The following is a 22,073-nucleotide window of genomic DNA, read 5'->3' on the forward strand; positions in this document are numbered from 1 at the left end:
CCAGACGAGCACCTGAATTCCGCCCTTTGCTGTGCGATGTCTGCACGTTGAAGATTCTCGGGTGGTCAAAATTGTTAGCGCTCCACTACGGCACTCATATAAATTTCACTTCCCCCTCCTTGCGGCGCGGTTCGGGTGTCCACTGAGATACGTGGGACAGTTATCCTCGGACAATAGCATGCCCACAAAGAGGGATCGGCCAAGAATTGGGGTGCAGAGAGTTTTTCAGATGAAAAACTGTACTGTTACGAGCTATCGAGTGCATCATGGGCAAGGGTGATTGAGGCAGCGCAGCCTAGTTAGACCTCAAGCTGCCGTGAATTGCATGATTTCATGCTCCACGAATATCTGAGATGCAGGAAATCTGATCTTAAAAGAGTTCTAGTTGTCATGCTTCGCAATTAATATACTTCGCACAGCGCCAACTAGGCACAGCCGCCGTGACCGGGTTCCGCGTCCTCGTTCGGCACCTCGGCATTATCATCCGTAGAGCTAATATACCAACTCATCATCAGTGATATCATCAGTTATCATCAGTGATTATTAATGCAATTAGAACGGAAATAACAAAAATGTTGCTAGCCGCGGCATCTGCCATGACCTCAAAACACCTGGGAGAGGGTAGGGAGACCCGCAAAAGTAGTGCAACGCAACGCCCGCCGCGTCAGATGGCAAGCGTGCACTTTCGCAGCCAAAAACCGCCAGGGAGCAGCAGTGGTTATACTGCTTCAGAGTTTTACCTCTTGCTTGTTGTGCTATGGAACTATAGATGTTTATATGCGTCTAAAGTGGAGAGAGAGGAAAGAGAGAAAATAGGTGTAAAAAGAAACATGGCGCAGCCCGTGTTTTGGCATGTGCAGGTTGCGCGAATGTATTGATAGCGGTGCGTGGGTAACCTGCAGCGGACGGCCTGTTGGCCTTCTTGTCGTGCTGCTGTCGTGAACATTCATACACTTTGGAACTCTGACATGGCGTCTCGGCACTATTTCTCACGGGCTAACGCTTTAAAAAGCCCGGCGAAAGGCCGAAGGTTGTAGTAGCTCGCAAGTTGCCAGGATCCAGACATCTGGGGGAGGGCACTTGGCACAGCTGGCAGTCACAATGCAGAGTGAGCTGTCGGATCTCCGGCAGCGCGTCGCACCGATGAACTCCCGGGATGACCATTCTGAGGTGTGTGCAAACATTACTACCCCACTCGCGTTGCTGGGTGCTTGCGGTTAACGCAGAGGTCGTCACGTCATTTCGCTTTTTTTGACAAATGAAAACTAACAGAGGGCCACGTACTGTACTACATGATGTGAAAACGCTAGCGCGAGTGATCATTTCGAGTGTGCAGTTTTCTGCGATTCTGCTTAAAACTGACGATCAATCAAGTCGGCTTTCGTTGAGCAATTGTAATTGATTGTAATTGATGTAATTGCAGGGATTATTTCAACCGTTCAGGAAGCCGGCTCTCGGTGTGGTTGGCACACTCCTCACTGAGCTGCGACCCGTCATGAAAGAACCGGCGGTATGTATCCTGTTATCCATACGCAAAAATTGCTGCTTTCACACACGACCCATTAAAACTGTGCACTGAGCGGGACGGTATTTGAATCTTTGCGTTTCGGTGTAATGGACCCGAGTGCCCGATACGTATGTGCAAAGCGTGTGTCGGCATGTTGCGCAGTGACTGTAGTTTAAGGTGCTTTGCGCGGTTCTGCTAATACATCTGATTACCTCGTTGGTAGCATTGAATATTGCTGCACCCAAGCTCGGTGTTGATGGTGTCAGACATAAAAGGAGTTCTGCTAGAAAAGCAGAGTCTGTCGAACTCGTTTTACCCTGCTGCATTGAGTCTGTCTCCTAAAACACTGTCGTGGCATTCTTTTTTTTCTTTTTGCTTTTCCCATTGTATATTTATACATGTTCGTTACAAATTCTGATGTCATTTGTAACCAAAGAGAGTAGACGTTAAAGATCCCAGGTGGTCGAAATTTCTGGATCCCTTCACTATGGCGTTCCTGATAGCCTGAGTCTCTTTGGGGTGTTAAACCCCCCCATCAACATAAATCATAATAATGAAAGCAGTTCTGAGGAATTACACCTGCTGATACACTGTGGCTGTGAACATACAAGGTACGGCATGCTTTCTTTGTAGGCGAAAAAAATAGTCTGGCTGATGGTTGGGAACATCATTTGTAGCTCTGTACTTTCGTACTGGAGTCGGTCTTCTGGAAGTTTAGGTGAGTGGAGCCTGTAGGCTCTCTTTTCATTTTGTGCTGCTTTCTCTCTCATCCCTGTTTATTGTTTTTGCACAAAACATGAAACCGTTGCTTTCTTTTTCTTTTTTCTTCCAGCACTTGGTGCCTTTACTCAGTTGACACTTTTTGACCTACTCTGGTGAGAATATCTGTTTGTTTTTAATGATGACGTACTAGTTTACTACCCATGCACTTCTAAATCAACTGGCACATCTAAGCATGTAGTACTTATAGGAGAGCAAGAATGTCGGTACGACTGGAGCGTGCGAAATTCGACGAATTCATAAGCCAATTCACTCACTCGAAGTATAAAATAGGGCAGGTGTTTTGATTATTGCGTTATGGGCTTGCTTCTGCGTCTATATCGTGACGAGTTCAGGTGGCATTCGTTGCGTCAAATGCAGCCGAAATAAAAACTTTTTTTTCTTTTTTGTCCCTATTTAGTCTTGGGAACTGCCTTCTCGGCATGTGGGTTTCTCAACAAAAGCCTGGACCAACGTATAGCTTTGGGTAAGTGTTTTTGTCAAAAGCCTGTCTTACAAGAACAGAATTTATTCGCTTCCTGATGATCTTTCTGCTAATAAGTAGTCGCATGGCAGCACTCTTTTCAAATGCAGGTTGTGGTTTCCTGCCGTTTGCACCAGGTGTGTTGCCTTACGAGGTGCCGCAGTGGCCTGCTAATTTTAGCATTTGCGTCAGCTGTACTGAGAGGAGAGGACATTGCCCGTGGCTTGCAGTTATTTTGCTTGACGCACTTTAGGGTGGGCCTTTGTTTCTTGAGCAAATGATCTTCATTTCATCGCTGAAGCCTGACCTAAATAAATGAATAAAATAAAGATTGCTGCGACCGGATTTCGAACCCATGGCGACATGAACAGATTAGCTTCACTGGCCAGTGCACGAGAGGACTATGCCAGTCATGCCTTCTGTTAAACTGCAACACACTCTTGCGCTATGCATTGCACATTGCCTTCATCAACTTCCATCTGCAGCACGAACAGATCAGATGAGCTTAACCTCAATCGGAGCTTAACCTGGGTCTAATATCGTCACCGGACGTGCTGACGACCCTGCAAATCAAAATGATGAGCCCACCGGGCTAAACAATTGAATGTTTCTGGATGTCTACTCAGTTTAAATATGTTAAAACCCTACCAATCTTTTTTGCTAAGGTTTTATAGTGATTGCGTTATAAGTGCCACGGTGTGTGTTTGTGTACTAGTTGTCGCTGTGTGAAGTTCTAACGAAAGCGTCACTTCATAAGTGGTGAGGTCAGATTAACGGAATGCCTTGTGAACTAGCTTGGGTGGTGCTGCCGAATCGAATTAACTTCTCGTCTCGACATTAAGGTAACCTGAAATGAACTGAAGGATTGAGTGTTGGGCCACTTGTCGCGTAGCTGAATGGAGTGTGAAGTTGAAAAATACGAAAAGAGAAGTATACACGTGATAAGCACTCCTTCTATCTGTGTCCATCTTTTTCTTGAAGTTGACGTTGTGGGTGACCGGTGGGATTAATCTTGTGATTATTCTACCAGGAATTGCTCAATCTTTTCATGCCTTTCAGTGCTACGTGCCATTAACACACAGTGATTGCAATAACTAGCGTGCAGGTGATTCTTGCATTCGATTTTAGCCTCTTTGATAGAACCACAAGTATGTACCTCTTGCTTGTCTGGTCGTACAAGTATCTGGTTTTAAGGTTCGGCGTCACTTTTCTCACACAATCCAGGTATAGAAGATGGGAGGTCTTGGCTGTTTTGGCAAGTGCAACATTGTCACAGCTGGGCTCATTTTTGGTCCTCAAGGAAAGGTGAGTTGGGTGGAGCCCACTTTCAGCTTGTAGCTGCTACCTAATGGACAGTTGCTGTGTAAAAAAAGCAGACCTGTGTAGCTGCTGCCTTACATGAGACATTAGTAGAAACATTAGCAATTAGTAGAAACTGTCCACGACCTAGCTATGACAATAGACAAAGGGGGGCAAATAGATATGGTATTCCTTGATTTCTCAAAAGCATTCGACCGGGTATCTCATTCTAAACTTCACTACAAGCTAGTTCACTTTCTTGGAAACGGCTCAATAACTAATTGGATAAAAGCCTACTTAACTGATCGACATCAGTTTGTCTGTTTTGAAAACAGCCAGTCGGATTTAGCAGCAGTATTATCTGGCGTACCACAAGGGTCAGTGCTCGCCCCAATTCTTTTCCTTCTCTTTATTAATGATCTGTGCAAGAATATTGATGCAACAGTACGTATGTTTGCGGATGATTGTGTGATGTACAAAGAAATCAATAGCTCTGCCGACCAAATACTGCTTAACAAATCCCTGCTGTACATATCGGAATGGTGCGACAACTGGCAGATGGCCCTCAACCTGGAGAAAACCGTCTGCATGACCGTCACAAGAAAGAAACAACCATTAAACTTCACTTATGGAATTGAACAGAAGTCCCTTACAAAAGTAGAGCAATTCAAGTATCTTGGTGTGATTATTAGCTCCGATCTACGTTGGAACAAGCACGTGACACACATTGCCACAAAGGCACATTCCGCGCTTTATACCGTAAGACGTTCCCTTCGACTTGCTTCACCTGAAGCAAGACTGTTAGCCTACATTTCACTTGTCCGCTCAGTTGTAGAATACAGTATTATTGCCTGGTTGCCCTACACTAAACAATATATTGATAGATTAGAAAGTGTTCAGCGAAAAGCTGTCCGCTTCATTTATAACAAATACAGTCGCCATGACTCTCCCTCACTGCTTTTACAAAAAGCCGGCCTATCTACAATTCACATACGAGCTAGACTGTTGCAGCTTAAGTTCTTGTTCCTCCTCTTGAATAACGACACAAAACTTGATAAAACTAGATACCTGCTTACGCCTAATACACGTGTCGCAAGAACAAAACATGAAAAACATCTATCTGAATATAGATACCATAGTGATGCATTCAAATTTTCATACTTCCCGCATTAATCCGTGAGTGGAATATGTTGCCTTCTGAAATTGTAAGCCAGCTCACTCCTGAAGCATTCGTGTCGAAGGTAGCAAACCACTTTCAAAACGGTTAACATTGTCACCATGTGTCATTTACCATGTTTCTTTCTATGAGAGTGAAAAGTTCCTTCTCTGCAGTCTTTTATTGTGTACTTTTTCATGCATATGTGCACCCAATCCTGTTACGGCCTCAAAGAGAGGCCAACAGTATGTAATAAATAATAATAATAATAATTTCGCCTTATGTAGGTGGACTATTACAGCCAGACCTTGCTGTAATGAAATAATGGATATAATGATGGAATAACCATTCTCCTTGGTTGCTTCGACAGAATGTTATTTATTTTATGTCTCATTTTGATAGACTAAAGTGCTCGTACAACGGGATACAACGAACCTCCAAACAGCTCCACTGGCCATTTCATATTGAATGTGTCATTTATAACGGTGTCCAACACTTCCATGCCAACTTGATGTGACAATTTGAAGTGACCGTGCGTAATCTGCTGTATCGAGCTCCGCAGGAAACATGAAGAAAAACTTGTCTTGTCTCAAGTGGGGCCTACAAAAAACATTTTTCTGGGCAGTTCGTCAGCTTCGCCTCGTGGTTTGACATGGCGCTCGCTTTTCTGTCGAAAATTTGGTACGTGGCCTGCTGAATGATGCCGTGCTGTGCCTCACAGAATGCTGAAGTCACTGCCGTCCCCATTTCTTCAACCTCCTTGCCGCGCATGTCCTGCCGTGAGCGCACTCTGCTTTCACGGTTCCATGTGGTCAGGTTTAGTTTCCATCTTCGTAGCATGGTCACATGGTTAAAGCTGTTAGGCAATGTATTTGGCGTGCTTGACGGTAGCAAGGCTCCGCCGGTTTCACAGGGTCAAATGACAGAAAATTATGGGGGGATGTGGGGATCAGATCGCAAAAATCGCGAAAAAAGTCGACTTTTGAAAAGTACACTTTTTGGCATCTCCAACACTGTTTCTGTGAATATTTCACCCAAAAGTAAACTTTAAGCGCTCCAAATAAATATATTTGTCAGCATCTACACATAGACAGTGTGTACTAGCTTAGAACTTTGAGGACTGTTTTCTCGAAAGTTTGTTTTGAGCTTAACACCTTGCTCGTGGAAAGTGTAGCACAGCAATGGGTGCATGGATTTTTACCCTGTTTGTTTTGTTGTGATCACTAAAATGTGTTCTGCATCAAGACAGTCTCAGATTTACCATTTAGGCTCTTTTGTTTTTATTACATGGTAATTAGATCATGATGCATTCTAAACATAAGGAGAAGATACATATTGTGTCCTTTAAAAAAAAGAGCAGAGAAATTAAAAAATAATGAAGAGAGTCTTGATTTACACCACACTTCTTAGTAAGTATTAAAAGCATTTACAGACATGTAGCCTGTTTTTTTGTCATGCTAGGCTTTCCACAAGCAAGCAACATGAGGGCAACATATAAACAATGATAAAAGGAAACCTACTGGAGCTGTCGTAGTGAAACTTTATATCTGATTGTTTGATACTGTTTTACGCCAGTCTGCCAAATTTCATCACTCTAAGTCGAAAAATAGAAAAGTTGCCTTCGATCCTCTCAATCCCCCCTTAAGGCACACCACAATTTTCATTCCCAAGGATATATATCATCAAAGCATCTGGCATACACATTCTGCACAAGACACTCCAGTCAGGCGGAGAAGTATTGCGGCCCAAACGCTCGTTTGCTGTGTGGCACCAACCAAAACGGGTACTGGTGATAAAATCAGTGCCGTGCATCTTTTTTTTTCCCAGTCGCCCATATCAGCTTCAGCACCCAAAATATGGAGCCCAGTATTCTGAATAGGCCCCTCTCTGTTCTCGATGGTATTATTTTTCTGAGACCCATTTTCTGGCCTCTGATGCGTGTGTGGGCGCCTGAAGATGGGCACGCGTTTTGCAGAGCTGACTGATTCGGCTAACGTACTATGTATATTCGGCCACATGGCGACCACGGCTATAGTGATGAAATCACGGGGCCCCTTCAACTTCATTACAACAAAGTCCATCTGCACGAGGACCTTTACATCTTTTCATGAACCTGTGCAGGAGCAGGGATTGTCATGTGTTGAGCTAATAAACATTTTCAACTATGGTGGGCAACCTGTAGCCCATTAAACATACAGTGGTGGCTCTGTGGCTTACCATTGGGCTGTTGGGCTTGAAGTCGCAGGATTTAATCCTGGCTGTGGTGGTCGCACTGTGGCAGAGGTGAAATTCAAAACCGCCTGTACTATGTGGGCCATTGAGTGCGGAAGAACCCCAAGTGCTCTAAATTAATTTGGGACCCTCCACTGTGACATCCCTCATAGACCACGTGCAGCCTTGTAGTGCTGAGCCCCGTGTAACATGCCATGAGTGTAGCCTAGTAAATCGACTGGAATTTTTTTGGTTAATGCGAGTTGGTCAATTGAATGTAATTGGATTCTGTCTTTTTTTCAGCATTGAGAGACTCCTGGAACCAGCTACTGTTCACATGTAAGGACATCTTCCTTATACTCACAGTGTTGCCCGGAACAGCTGTTGCCTCTGCTTTTCGGAAATGTGGAGTGAAAGAGCGGCTAGATTTTTTACTTGCGTGATCTTTTATGGCACTCATTTTTTTTTTTTGATGTTCACTGAGTGTGGTCTTTATTAAGGGTACTATACGAGCATCAATCAAAGCTGCAGCACGCAGCTTTTTAGCACAGGACATCCAAGAGGGAGTCAGAGGTATAGGTGGGAGCTGAGAGTGAGCGGAACATGTATCTCAGCATCGATTGCGCTGGTATACAATCCTGTAGAAATTAGGGCTGCTGTACCTGCATAAACACGCTATCCAGAGCCATGTAGTTGTATGTCTGCATAGCAGCTTTTCTGTTGAGAAAGCTGCCTTGAGATGCACAATGAAGCTGGATGTAAGGCAAAATAATACACATATTTTCAGAACACAGTCATTGTGTTCACTGTGAAGGGTTGAAGTTCAAACTGTTAGGGGCTTGTTAACTCAAATAATGATCGGTGACGGCACCAATGGGAGGCGAGGAGTCGCGGCCACCACCTCCAAAGTTTTCCGAGTGCTCCATTCAGACCCTGATGAGCAGGTTTTTGCACCCCTCACTCGTAAGCAAGTATGTGAAGCCCTTGCTACTGTGTTTATTTTGTTCATTCGGCTTGCTTAATCTTTCTGACCAGCACTGCCATAGAGGCGTCATGCCGACTCAAAATTTGACTTGGTCTACCTTCGGGCGTACCATTTTTTTTACTTGCCACTCCAGAAAAGAGAGAGAAAAACAACTTTATTATGACACGGCATTAAGTGTCATAATGGTGCATGGAGTGTCATGCACCAGGGTCACCAAATCAGCTGGTCTGGGGTTAGCCAGGCGTGATCTTTGGGGGAAAGGGGTACGGCTAATGGGGGGATTGAATGGCAGTGGGGCAGGATAAGAGGGGATTTACCAGATTAGCGTAGGGTTTGGGAATGCAGAGGGGATGGGGGGTCAGAGACATTAGAGGAAAGAATGGGCAGGGGTGAAGAGTGTATTCAAATCCATGCGCCAGAGAATGTGCTGAGAGATTTGTCAGGAACAGGAAGGGTACAGAGTTTCTGTAATATTGTCATAGTGACGACTTATTTCGTATTTGTGATGGAGAGTAGTGACCCCTTGTTGGTTGACGAATATCTCTGGTGATGATTGAAGTGTCATTGTTGCCTTCCACCAGTCTCCTGCAGAAATTATTTGCCTTCTGGCCCATTTCACCACAGACAGGTATTCAGAGGCACTAACCATAAAATTTTTAAGTGTACAGCAAACTGGAGATTTAACTTTGGACATAGCAGTTGCAGTACGCCCTGAGTATTCTTTCACAAATGGGCACTCGGAGGCATCAATGCGAAACTGTAGAAGTGAATGGCCAGCAGGTAACTTTGAGCGGTAGTGGGTAGTTACATTACACCATGAATTTTTCCATAAAAATAGCAAAAATTACCAAGTAATTTAATGGTTGAAGCAAGCACAAAGTGAATTGATAGGAATGCTGCATTTAGTGTTTAAAATCTTGAACATTTGCTTATATTTTGAATAAAAATTAAGCACAAAATGCCGCCTCAGTGGCCGCCTGCTCCCAGGGACGATGTTGGGCCTGTGCTGGCACCTGCTGGTGCAGCTGACTGTCAAGCAGCCTGCTCTGAGCAGCGTCCTGCAGGCGTCCAGCTCCAGTTGGCTCCAGGAGCACCTCTCAGACATCAGCCACAGGTGAGGGGGGGAGCCCATAGCTCTTGTTGCTGGGAGTGCCTGAAGGACTGCGTCCAACTCTCTCTTTTCGAAAAAGACTAGTGTCAGTTAAGCCTGCATTCGTGCAGCGGGAAATTGGTTGTGGGGAAAGAAAGGTGCAGTTGATGTCTCAGTCTCAGCGGACATGTCAGCTTTACCTTGATTGAAAAAAATGAAGCAGAGAATGAAAGTACGATGGGATAAAGTGACGATGCAATGGTGGAGTGCGCCAGGTTAATTTCGACTTCAAAAAATATTTCGTGATCGTTTTTTGTGTATTAAGATTTTTGAAATGTTTGCCAGCGCACTGATGTATAGCTAATAAGGGAGTAATCACTCATTGACAGCCACCCGAGTGCAGCCATATGGCTACAAAGGAAAGCTATACAGCTTTCTCAGAAACTTCGTAGTTAAAGAAAAATTCGTCCTGGTCCGGGGTTCGAACACGGGACCACCGCTTCACCGGAGCAATCACTCTACCAATTGAACTAAGCAGGACGGCAAGCTTATGGTAGGGCGAGAGCGAATTGATCAATAACTCGAAGTGGGAACTGTGTCGGTCAGATGTTTAGGGGAGTCCCCCAAGGTGGAGTAGATTGGTGGAGTTGTGTGGAGTTGTGACAAGTCCACGACTGGAGATTGTGTGCATTGGATGCAGATTATAAAGGCTACAGAGGGGTGATTGCATGGGTAACTCTTAGGAGCAAATAGGTGGGACGTCCTATTTGCATGCTCTATTTCTGAAACTTCCTTTGTTTAAGAAGAATGGGGGCTAATTGGGAGCTTTCCGAGGGAGAATTGCTCTCAGGCCATTCAGAAGTGCATGTGGCAACAGGTGCCAGAGGTGAACGACACCGCGCGCTCATATCAAGGGTGGCACCGAGATGAAGTGCCCCTTCATCAGGACAGTGCGTCTTTATTAATGTCGTACCTCTACAATAAAGGCGTGCTAGTCACTTATTTCATCCAGTAGAGCATATGACACACTTGTTACGTTGAGATGTGAGTTCTGGAGTGTAGCTGTTTGTCCATGGTGTCTTTCTTATTTATTTATTTATTGACACCTCAAAGGTTTCAACGCCTTATATATACTGCATACCCGTTAACTTTGAACATCACTTGCATGAGGTGGGGGCCTGTTTATCAAATTGCTTGCCATGCATAAGGGCGATGGTGGATGTGTCTTCACAGATGTCCCTCTGCCTTCCTGTCTCATTGCAGCGTGTGCAGTGTGGTGCCTGGTCTCTCCGGCCTGCTCCTTCCACGTCTCAATCCCATCCTCCTGCTGGGGTGGGCTGAGGCCTGCCTGCTGCTCCTGTGCCACACCCTGATGCTTTCGTAGTGAGCACCTCCCTTTTTGTCCAAGTACAGCGCATACCAGCATTAAAGGGAACACCCGGGGTAAACTGCCAAGTGTGAGTGTAAAGCTGAGGCTGTTGTGTTCATCAAGTGAGACCCTACTGAAGAGTCAGACTCATGGCGCCGTTTAGAAAACATTTTGGCTGTGCAATATATTGTCACATAGCAGTTGGCACTGGTAGAGCCGCGTCTAGACGGCAGAGGAACGCCAACACCAAGAAGATGCGACAGCACACTGAGACAGCCAGGGTGGAACGTCCAGTTTCTTCTTCTTCAGAAGCGAACAGCGGGGCACACGAGCTGTGTGCTGAGCAGCCGCCGAGCGGCTATTGTTGTAGACGAGGCAATATAGCATAAGCATTCCTTCTTCAAAGGATGGGGCTGTGCTGGAAGAAGCATTTTGGGGATGGCAGTGCAATGCATGGCAATGCCATCTGTTGACGTGGGGCTTGTTGTAAAGACCACAGATCATTTCTTATCCATCAAGTCTGCTTCTTTGTTTTCTTTAGCCATTTAGCTATCTAGTAAGCATGTAACCAACGGCTAGATTTCTGACTGAATTGAGTTAGAAAGTGTCCATTTTATTGCTCTTCGGCCCAGCGGCACATGGATTTATAGGAAAGGAAAGGCTCGAAATTGATGCATTGCTCATATTGGTTATTATTCAGCTATCGGCTTGTTGGCCCTTTCATCACCTGTCTCTGGAGGTTATGAACAAGGTGTTGGTTCGTCACGTTTGGAAAAGCATGTGCTTCGTTTAGGAGTGAAATTTTGACTGGTTGCCTTTCTTGATTTACCATGATGTTTTGCAATGCTTTTGTGCAGTGACTGGGCTCACGCTGACACCGTGACGGCCGTACTGCTGGCCATTATGTGTTGCGCAACAATGTTGCCCGTGAGCATCCACTGTGCCTTTGTTCTGCTTCAGGTAAGCAGCATTTTCTTTTTTCTTCTAAAAGTATGCGTGTTGCTCAGTCGCCGGCTGCGGATTACAACATTAACGGTAGAAGATGCGGTCATAGCCTCCAGCTGTGCTCGAGAGCTGTCACCCGTAGAGTACAGAAGCAGGGACTGCTTTTGATGTCGCTTCGGTGCTCACGCTATTGTGTGCTGCGGCATTACACATCTTCGTCATGAATACTGTGACTTCAGAGCCACCTTCTTGGTTGGCTCAGTGATAATTGTGGTGTTCTGCTGCTGAGGAAGAGGTCGTGGGTTCGATTCACAGCAGTGGTGGCTACATTCTCACACAGGTGAAATGCAAAAGCACTGTTGTACTGAGATTTCTGTGTGCGTAAAAATATCCTGGACACTCAAAATTATTCTGGAGCCATCCACTTCTGCATACCTTGTAGCCACAACTTTGGCTTTTGTTGTGAAAATTCATCAGTTAATAATTATTACTACTAGTGTTATTATTATTATTACTTTGACTTGGGAATCTTGGCTCATACCAGTAACTTAAGCATCTTAAGCATATAGTACTAAATGCCTGCATTCTTTTCCAGCTTTCCCACAAATAGCTCTTGTTCTTGCTGTTCCGTTTTCGTATAAGGCTCTGTGATGTATAGAACAATTCATGTGTTACAGTTTTTTTGGCATTTTTTCACTGTATTGTCACGTTGTAGTGACGGCAGTCCGGCGGTCAGGAAGACACCAGCCAGTCTTGGAAACGATGCTCTTTATTTGGGCTGACTTGCGCCCGCAAAATAACTGAATCACTCGGTGGTGGCGTAAGCAACAAACGTGCTCGTCGGTCGTCGAACTACGAATGCCCGCTGCTCGCGGCATCGCTCAATTTAAAGCCGGCAAGGAAACTTCCAGATAGCAGGACAAGATCATGTACAGTAATCTGGAAAAACCTAGATGCAGCCTTTCATGGCTGCGATCAATCGAGATTAGACTGGTCGCTTCTCGCGTCACGAACAAAAATGATAACAGGCCTTTTCTGCAGCCTTGAGCGTGAACGAACAGATACGCGGCATTACCCCCCTTTCAAAGAAGCATCGTCTCGATGCTTTAAAATGAAATTAAACACGGAGAATGCTTCGAGAACTTAAGAGTCCTTTAGCGTTCCTAATAAGGTGTAAGGGCAGCGGTAAAAGCTTCAAGTCTGGCCGTGTCGTCGTCGTCGTCGGTGTTGTCTTCGGTGTTGTCTTCAGTGTTGTCCTAGTTTTTGGCGTCGTATTTGTCGCCGTAGTAGTCGTCGTCGTAGGGATCGTCGTCGTCGTAGTTCTCGTCGTAGTTGAGGCATGGTCTTGTGTTTTCGTCGATGGAGGATCTTAGTTCTTGCGCTCAGAAGCAACCTCACCTCCAGAGGCTGCTTTATTCAGTTTAACCTTCGGGGGCTGGGGGAGCGTCCACGCACTGCGTAGCCTCGGCTAGGAGATCCATAGCGCGGTGACGATGGTGACGGGGAACGTGATAGGCGGCTGGGTGATGAGTATTCTTCCAGCCAGCGCAGCTGGCTGAGGGCGATAGGGGCTTGGGTCTCGTTGTCGAGGTGCAGGACTGCGCACTGCTGCGGCGTAAGTCATGGCTGGAGGCTCCAGAGGCTGCGTGGTAGACTGTAGTCAGGTCCTCCGGTGAATGACTCAGAGGGCTGGCGTCACGACTTGTAGGGGGTGTCCGGAACTTGAAAGGCTACCCAGCACCTCCACCAGATGTCACGTTGTAGTGACGGCAGTCCGGCGGTCAGGAAGACACCAGCCAGTCTTGGAAACGATGCTCTTTATTTGGGCTGACTTGCGCCCGCAAAATAACTGAATCACTCGGCGGCGGCGTAAGCAACAAACGTGCTCGTCGGTCGTCGAACTACGAATGCCCGCTGCTCGCGGCATCGCTCAATTTAAAGCCGGCAAGGAAACTTCCAGATAGCAGGACAAGATCATCTACAGTAATCTGGAAAAACCTAGATGCAGCCTTTCATGGCTGCGATCAATCGAGATTAGACTGGTCGCTTCTCGCGTCACGAACAAAAATGATAACAGCCCTTTTCTGCAGCCTTGAGCGTGAACGAACAGATACGCGGCAGTATGCTGTATACCGGGATGTACTAGAACACACAGTGTAATGTGCATGAATTAAGACCGGCCAGATGCTGTCACATTCAGTTCAGTCACTGGTGTTTGTACAGGTATCTTGAACATGAAACGGTAACACAGAATGAGCATTCAAGCAATGATTATTGCAATACCTGTGTGTGACACGCACTCTTTTTTTTTTTTAGTGTTGCCCAACTAGCTTTCCCTTTGGTGTACAGAGTAGTCCCAGTAAACCATAAAACGTACCATAGACATCAGCAAGATATTTACGCTGGACATTAGACACCTCCATTAGACATCCATATTAGTACCGTTTACGAAAAATCTACGTACCTACAACATGAAAATTGGGGTCCAGTTCACGTTGTAGGTACGTACTGCAGACATCACGCTCTACATTTATCAGATATTTGTGAACATGTAAGTACGCCCAGTCTACGTAGCCTAGACGTCTATATAAAGAGAATATGACTATACATAGATCAATATCCAGGTGAAAATTTCAAACTGGTTCCAGTCCTACTGTTTTAAGAGACACATTTCCAGACTGGAACCAGCTGACACCTGTTACTATTCCAGATGGAACGGAGACCTACTGCATCCCAGCCACAGACTTCCCTATGGAGTCGTCGGGACGTCCAAGCACTCTAGCTAGCTCAAATACAGTTGAGTAAGCGAGTACATGGCCATCATGGGAGCCCAAAACACTACAGATGACTTCCGAGTGCGTCAGTATTTTATTGCGCTCGGCGCTTTCACTGAATCTTCTCGTTGAGCATTATCGTCAGGTTAACAGCTGCGATGGCAGCTGCCGAGCCCAATAAGCCAGGGTTGCTGCAAAAGAAAGCATAATTGTTCACTTTTACAGGTGACAGGAGAATGGCACAGCAACCACAACGAACAAACCCAGTAATTTACGCCACTTTTACCGACGCAAGTCTATGAAGCGTCAAAGGTTGCCCTTGCAGCACTAAAAGGCAGTCGTGCTGAGCGGAGTGTGCTTGCACACGCACTTCGGCACACCATCCGAACGCATGCCCACATTTCGGTAGTAGAGGCCAGTTGCATACATCACCAGCCTTTGTTTCAATACATAGCGAGTTTGGCAAAACAGCCAAACGAGTGAGCGTAAAAATATAACGTGCCGATAAATGCGTTAGAATTTTTTCATTACGAACGCAAAAATAGCATAAAATACACTTCAATGAGTAAACTGAGACTGAGTACGCACCAAGAAAGGTCACGATCCCAGCCGGTAAAAACGACTTGTAGTCCTAATTCGTACTGACGGGTCCACTTCGCCGAGTAGTAAAAGCAAGCAAACTGTCTTCCTTCAGCTCCATCAAGGAAAGAACGGTTGAACAATCTCGCCAGCAATAATAAGGGAATAATTAATTCTGTGTCGAGGTTCTTCAAACACAATGTTCCCACGGAACACGATAGAAACCGCACACGCCCTGCGCTCTACCACTGCCGCCATGGCTGAACCTAGCCTCGTGCGGATGTGCGAAACTGTCACATATTTTGTATCGTCTCTTTTTTGTACTTAGTAGCAGGCTTGCTGTGGCACGAAAAATAAGTTAATTATTTTTAAATTGTAGCATATTACTTTTTTCACAGCTGCAATCGCCATGCGCAGTTTGCGCTATTATTGATAAAATACGATACGAACTACAACGCGATGGCGGCTTAGACAATTCACCGCACTTTCCCCGCCGCCGCCTGTCCGCGGCATAGAACAGGCCATGGCCTCCTGGAACAGGCATATGGGCAGCGCATGTTGCATGAAGGCAAGATAACCAATTATCGTTAGGGTAGCGCGCTGGATTCAGAGAGAATGCAAGCACAGCAGAGAGGATCAGGGCAGGTGGGCAGATGAGATTCGGAAGTTTGCTGGGATAAGGGGGCCGCCGCTGGCACAGGGTTAACTGGAGAAATTTTTGGCCTGCACTGGACATGATTACAGTGTTGACATGATGATAAAAAGCGGGACTCAAGAAGTTTATTCTCAAGAAATATGAGGTCACACATTCAGCTACACAAATGCCTAAGCTTTCCTCAGCTCAACATTCCAATAGTTATCATTGCTAGCGCGATTAGCAGATTTAAGACATTTTTGAAAAAAAAAAAAACTCCCAAAAATTGAACTGAACCAATTCTTGTACTTTAAATAGTTGGATAAGTTGAATAAAACATGCTTAATCAGAAAAAATGGTTATTATATAGTCCTGGCTGCTAAATAACAAAAAAGTTTTTTAGTGTGTCCTCACTTTTCAGTGTGGTTGAGATAGCTTGCAGGCTGTAGCACAAGGTATAAATTGAATGTAAGAATAGTAATGAAATAACAATGCGAATCCTGACCAAAGTGACTGGCATTTCAAACCAACTGCGTGCAGTTGAGTCAGAAACCTGATGCGTGTGCATTCAGATTTGTCTTTACTACTTCCCGTATTTTCCTTCTTTCTAGGTAGGATAATGTTGCCGTGAAGCGAGCACAAAAAAAACACAAAAACACAGGCAGCGCTGGTCATGCCTCCAATTTGTAGTCAACAGCGATTTCCAACTTTAAATGCAGTAAGGCAACACGAAATATCGAACGATTGAAAAATATGGAATTCTTAAATTATATATCTCGCTTACATACCCAGGACGTGACAAGTAATATCTACTAGGAGTCTAGGTTAAGGCAGATATAATGTCGTGGGTACGTCTGCAGCTTTTCCACGAAAAAAGGTTGGTAGATAAGACGTCTGAGAGATTTCGGTTTGGTACATAGACGTTCAGACTTAATCTGGACATCTATGGGAGGTTTGTGGTTTGCTGGGGTGATGCAAAACTATCGGAAAATTGACTATCGATACTATCGATAGTTTTTTGGAAACTATCGATAGTGTAAAAGATACTATCGATAGTGTTGCTATTGATAGACTGTCGATAGTATTATCGATAGTCTACTATCGATAGTAATACTATTGATTCTACCATCGATAGTGTTACTATCGAGAGTAGAATCGATAGTATTACTATAGATAGTGTTGCTATCGATAGCAAGAATGCCGATAGTGAAACTGTCGATCGCAACCGCTGCAGAAATGCTTTTCGCAAAGATGCTTCAGAACTAGGTCATTCGCACGCTAACATTTTATCCAGCAACTTTACGTAGGGAACGTCTGCAGAGCTCGATGACGCGTAAGCCCCGAAAACGGGCGAGTCCAGTCAGTACTCATACCATCACTGCCATACCACACCTCGGCAAACCAAGTTTAGGATGCAGTGGATACGCGTGGTTGATTTTATAGAACCGATAGTACTGTATACAGCAAGTAGTATCGATACACCTATCGATAGTACTATCAATAAAACTATCGAAAGTACTATCAATAGTACTATTGAAAGTACTAACTATCGATAGTGCTATCAATAGCGCACTATCGATAGTACTATCGATAGTTTTGCATCACTAGTACAGAATCCAAAAGTCAGTTTCCAAGATTAGTTCTGAAATAACGACAAAGTTCGCCCTTTTGTGTGAACTAGTTTTTCGCTCTTTCATATTGGAGTGGGCTGCATGTTTACCTGTTGCCTTCATTGTTGATAAATTTTTTACTTGTTTTGCATGCTACAGTTTGCTTTCAAAATTGTAGAACAATGATTTCTGCGTCGTGCCACATACTACATGCTTTAAGCTGACCTAATCTTGCTGCTTGTGCGATTCTCAACTAACTGTGCGCGGTGCTCAGCACGCGAGAGCATCAGCAAACTCTCCGTTTTCTTTTGCACCTATACTAGGGTTTGTCAAAACGGGCCTTGTTTTTGGGAGGGAGGGGGCATGTTGGGAAGACATCCTGTCGTCTTTGAAAATGGCTCAAGGGACTGCAAAGCTCTTGCTGAAAAGTGAAGGCCTTTTCTTTTCTTGGCTATGTAAAAAAAATAGAGGAGAGCCACGTGCACTTGTTCAGGTCAGGTATGTGTCGAATTGTGCTTCTTCAGGGCAGTGCATATTTTAAGAGTTGAGGAAAGAAAAAAACCAAGTGTTGGTACCATGGTAGCATTATGCAAGAATTGCCTAAGAAGAATTTATAATACAGTATTTCTTGAATTGTTGCTTTTGAGCGTATTTTTAGTAATTTAATTTAGTGCTTGCAACTGTTTGCATCAGCTGCATTTTTGGTCTTATCGTGCTGGTGGTTCCACTCACTTGAGCTGTCTGATCACAGTCAGTGATGCTTGAGACATTTATGTCCGACATCTGTGCAGCTAACACAATTGCTACTTAGCACGTAAGGCATTTCATACATTATAAGCCGGCTTGGTGGCTCAGTGGTTATGGTGCTCAGTCGCTGGCCCAAAACAGGCGAGTTCGATCCTGGTTGCGGCAGTCGCATTTCAATGGAGGCGAAGTGCTAGAAGCCCGTGTACTGTGCGATGTCAGTGCATGTTAAAAGATCCCCAGGTGGTAGAAATTTCTGGCGCCCTTCACTATGGTGTTCCTCATAGCCTGAGTCGCTTTCGGACACTAAATCCCATAAACCAAACCAAACCTGAACAAACCATTCATTAAAAAGCTTTTGCTTGGTGCTGGAGTATTGCACTGTGAACCGCATGAGGAGCTCTTGCTCGATCCCTCTTTCTGCAGACAACCCCAGGGCACTTGCTAGGCCAGCTGGACAAGTGTCTTCGAGAGGCATCAACACTGGACGGTGTGCTGGAGTTTCGCCACGAGCTTTTCTGGACACTGTCCTTCGGAACTTTGGTCAGTATCTCATTTCACATAGAGTGCCCACATGTATATCCACTTGCTGTCTGTACATAGCTGACTTGGGGTGGCCATCAGCATTTATTGCTGGGACTCACTCTATTTCTCCTTGAGGTGTAATACAGTGGACTCTCGTTTCTTTCAACCGGTTTATTTGAACTGTTGCCAGATGATTTTAACTGTCACCGTGGTGTCCTCAACATCACGAGTATTAAAAGAAGGCCATCGTTAGTTCGAACTTCACATAAATGGGAGAAATTTCTGGTCCCCCTTGAGTCGACTCTCGAGGTCCCCCCTGAGAGTTGACATTGAGAGTTGACTGTGCTTGGTTTTTCTTCGTGGTGTTTGCACCTCTGATTGTTTTGTTGTGCTCCACTTGGATAGGATATTTCTTTTCTGAAAGCATGTAACCTTTTCAGAAGCCTTATTGAAGATCCTAGTTTTGATGGTTGTTAGCCATGGCACATGGTGCAGACAGGGGATGTTCAAAAATATGTCCTTGGGCAGTGTGAAAACAGTGAAAAAGCATAATACACAGGACAGGTTGTGGATTTAAAACTTTTCTGAAACAACCACACATCAACCACTGATAGGCCTGTGCATGAAGTTGATGCCAGGCATCGTGTAGGCAGAAAGTTCAGCTCATGTGCAGCAGCTTTGAAGCCTCTGCGTTTGTCAACAGATGTGATCATGCCCTTGTCTCATCCACACATTTTAACTTGGCTGTTTAATACAGTGCAAACAAACACCAGCACCATCCGACTGGATGGTGCTGGTGTTTTGTTTGTCGTGTTCCACCTTTGTAATCTGTACCTTGTATCACTCCTATCTTGGTCCTGACCGGACTGATAGTATCTCTAATAAATAAATAATAAATAAATAAATAAATAAATAAATAAATAAATAGCCTAGTTCCCCCCAGTTTCACATCTTGGCATCGTGCCGTCAGCATACCCCATTCTGCAGCAAAAAGACAGCTATACGCCTCTACAAAGCTACCGGCTGATGGAAGGGCACTTTACCCTCGCGTCCATCTTCCGGTGAAGGTCAACAGGTTCAACTTGTGCAACCAAATTTGAACTGGAGGTTCTAACCTGGACCGTGTTGCTGAGTATATGTTCCCTCAGCCATGAATCCTTCCAGTCATTCATAGGCTACTGCGTTTGTATTTGTGTTTATGTGGTCGAGCTCAGTAGCATCAATTGTAACCCTCCCACAATAAGAACACACTTGTTACCACATCATGCACGGTGTCAACATTGTGTTTAGCATTTTATGAATCGGCTAGTGCAGATAATTCATGTCCTGATGGTATGTGACTATTTTGCCATACTGCACTGTTTGTTGTTTTGAGGGCAGTCTTGGTGTCAAAGCATTGCTGTTCTGTTTGCAGGCTGGTTCGGTCCATGTTCGTGTTCGAAGGGACGCCAACGAACAGCTTGTCTTGGCTCACATCGTCGACCGCCTGTCGGCCCTTGTCCCAGAGCTTACTGTTCAGGTAGGTGCTTCTTGTATTGTACTAAGGAGTGAAATTATGGTGAGTAGCTGATTCCACAGCCGGCCGCTAATGAATTTGACATGATGCTCGGGATTCCCTTTGGCTGAAGTGAAGGATAACTCTGGCAATTCTTTTCACTACACTCGGTTAATGGCTGATTTATATTGCTGTGGGGTTTCCCACCAGAGTACACTACTTCATTTTTTAAAAATAAACTTGAAATAAGCAAAAATGTTTGAGCTGAGACCAAAACTCCTGCATGTAGCCTAGAGAGCTGCTTTGCGTGACATCAGTGATGATGCTGGTCTGCTAAAAAAAAAGCGAATTGGCAGTGAAGAGCATGTTCGAAGACCAAGCTCAAATCCGTGTTTTTTTTTCTCCATGTTCTTTGACCTTGTGAGTGACGACTCTGCAGACACAGCTTCAGTATAAATGACTTGCTGTTAACCTATCACCCATTGCCATGAAAAAGGCCTTGTCAGGGATTAAGTGTTATAGGGAAGGTTAAGCCCTTACAATTTTGATTTTGAAATGAAAAATCAATTGGGTGTTGTGGGTAAGAGGGGCCCAGGAGGGGGCAGAAACTGAAAGCTGGCCCACATCCTAGATGGCAAACAGCCCCGCAGAAATGTCAGTGCCGAACGCATGATAGTAGGTGTGGGAAGAGTAATTGCCTGGTGTTTCAGAGAGGTTACAATGGTAACCTGCATGTGTATCTAACGAGTTCAAAATGTTTCAGCAGTAATAAGTGCAGCTAAAACATTAGGGCTGCGAGCTCTTGAAAGCCTTGCTAGAATTTTTGGCACTGTTTGTACGTGTTGCAGACGCCAACGAAAACGGTTCCGCTTAAGTTAAGGACAGCACAGCAAGTTATGGAAATATAAATGGTGGGTGTAACGTTAGTAGACTGCAAGCGGGCAGAGTGGGTGAGGGAACAAACGCAGGGTGATGACGTCCTAGTCAAAATCAAAAGGCTGTTGCTGAGATCGGTGTAATTAGAGTGCACTCTGAGCTTCAGTTTCTAAACCAGGTGTTCAAGGACGAATGGGCATGGAGTCGAGCGGCTCCGTTCCACCCAGCACGGGACCAGTCGCCAAGCCTGGAGAGGCGGGAGTCCTATGGCAGCCAGTCTGCCCTCAGTGCGGCGGCAAAAGTGTGACCCCCGAAGCGTCCACGCTTGAAAATCGCAATTCAGCTCACGCCCACTCTGTGCGCGTGAACTGCAGCCGTTTGTGCAATCTCTGTGATATTACGGTGCGTGATTTCTGCCGCAGACCACCAGTTTGCCGAGGTGCACTTTGCTTTTGGCGTGCGTGAGGAACAGCAGCCACTGGGGGATACCTCATGTTTATAGGTTCTGTTTGTTTTTAACCACAACGTATTATACTGTTATTAAACTACTATCAGGGTTTATGAAAAGGCGAAGTGTTTGTGACTGGTATGTACTTTTATGCCAACTTACACCAACATTGTGGGCTTGCTATTTCGTTCATCATCATGAGATTTTGGTATTAAACGAATAGGGATTTTGTTGCGGGACATAATGGTCTTGCTTTTTATTTGCATTCTAAAGGAACTCGTTCATTTTGTGTGTTTCAATGCTTATTGTCTTGCCATAGGCTGCTTCAGCTTATTTGGTAGGATTTTGCAGCATGCAAACTTTGGCCTGCATACTACTGTTGCTGTAGTCAACGTCGACTTCAGAACTTCCCGTCAACCTTCACGCAGGTTGTTGTTCTGTGCGGAATGTATGTTCCTGTGAAAGCTGCTTGTGCACCCAAGATTGAGTAGTCACAGTAGTGATAGATTTCTTGGGAACCTCAGCAACCATGTGTACAGTGTCCCAGTGGTATGCTGATATGAGTGCCTCAGTGACTTCCTGG

General features: G+C 45.0%; 1 protein-coding gene across 1 annotated transcript; it reads left to right on the top strand.

Moving 5' to 3' along the window:
- Window positions 1–806: 806 nt before the first annotated feature.
- Window positions 807–21,734, top strand: LOC149331496 (zinc transporter 6-like). The gene is made up of 13 exons (XM_089556677.1): window positions 807–1,170; window positions 1,424–1,510; window positions 2,141–2,225; window positions 2,340–2,382; window positions 2,688–2,753; window positions 3,975–4,055; window positions 7,720–7,755; window positions 9,372–9,515; window positions 10,755–10,874; window positions 11,718–11,820; window positions 18,573–18,689; window positions 20,086–20,190; window positions 21,221–21,734. Exons 1-13 carry the CDS (start codon window positions 1,102–1,104, stop codon window positions 21,347–21,349), a joined length of 1,185 nt encoding a protein of 394 aa, XP_089412803.1. The 5' UTR covers window positions 807–1,101; the 3' UTR covers window positions 21,350–21,734.
- The last annotated feature ends 339 nt before the right edge of the window (window positions 21,735–22,073 follow it).

The sequence above is a fragment of the Amblyomma mixtum genome, chromosome 8, assembly GCF_055824585.1.
Source record: "Amblyomma mixtum isolate Tamu chromosome 8, ASM5582458v1, whole genome shotgun sequence".
Classification (NCBI taxonomy): domain Eukaryota; kingdom Metazoa; phylum Arthropoda; class Arachnida; order Ixodida; family Ixodidae; genus Amblyomma; species Amblyomma mixtum.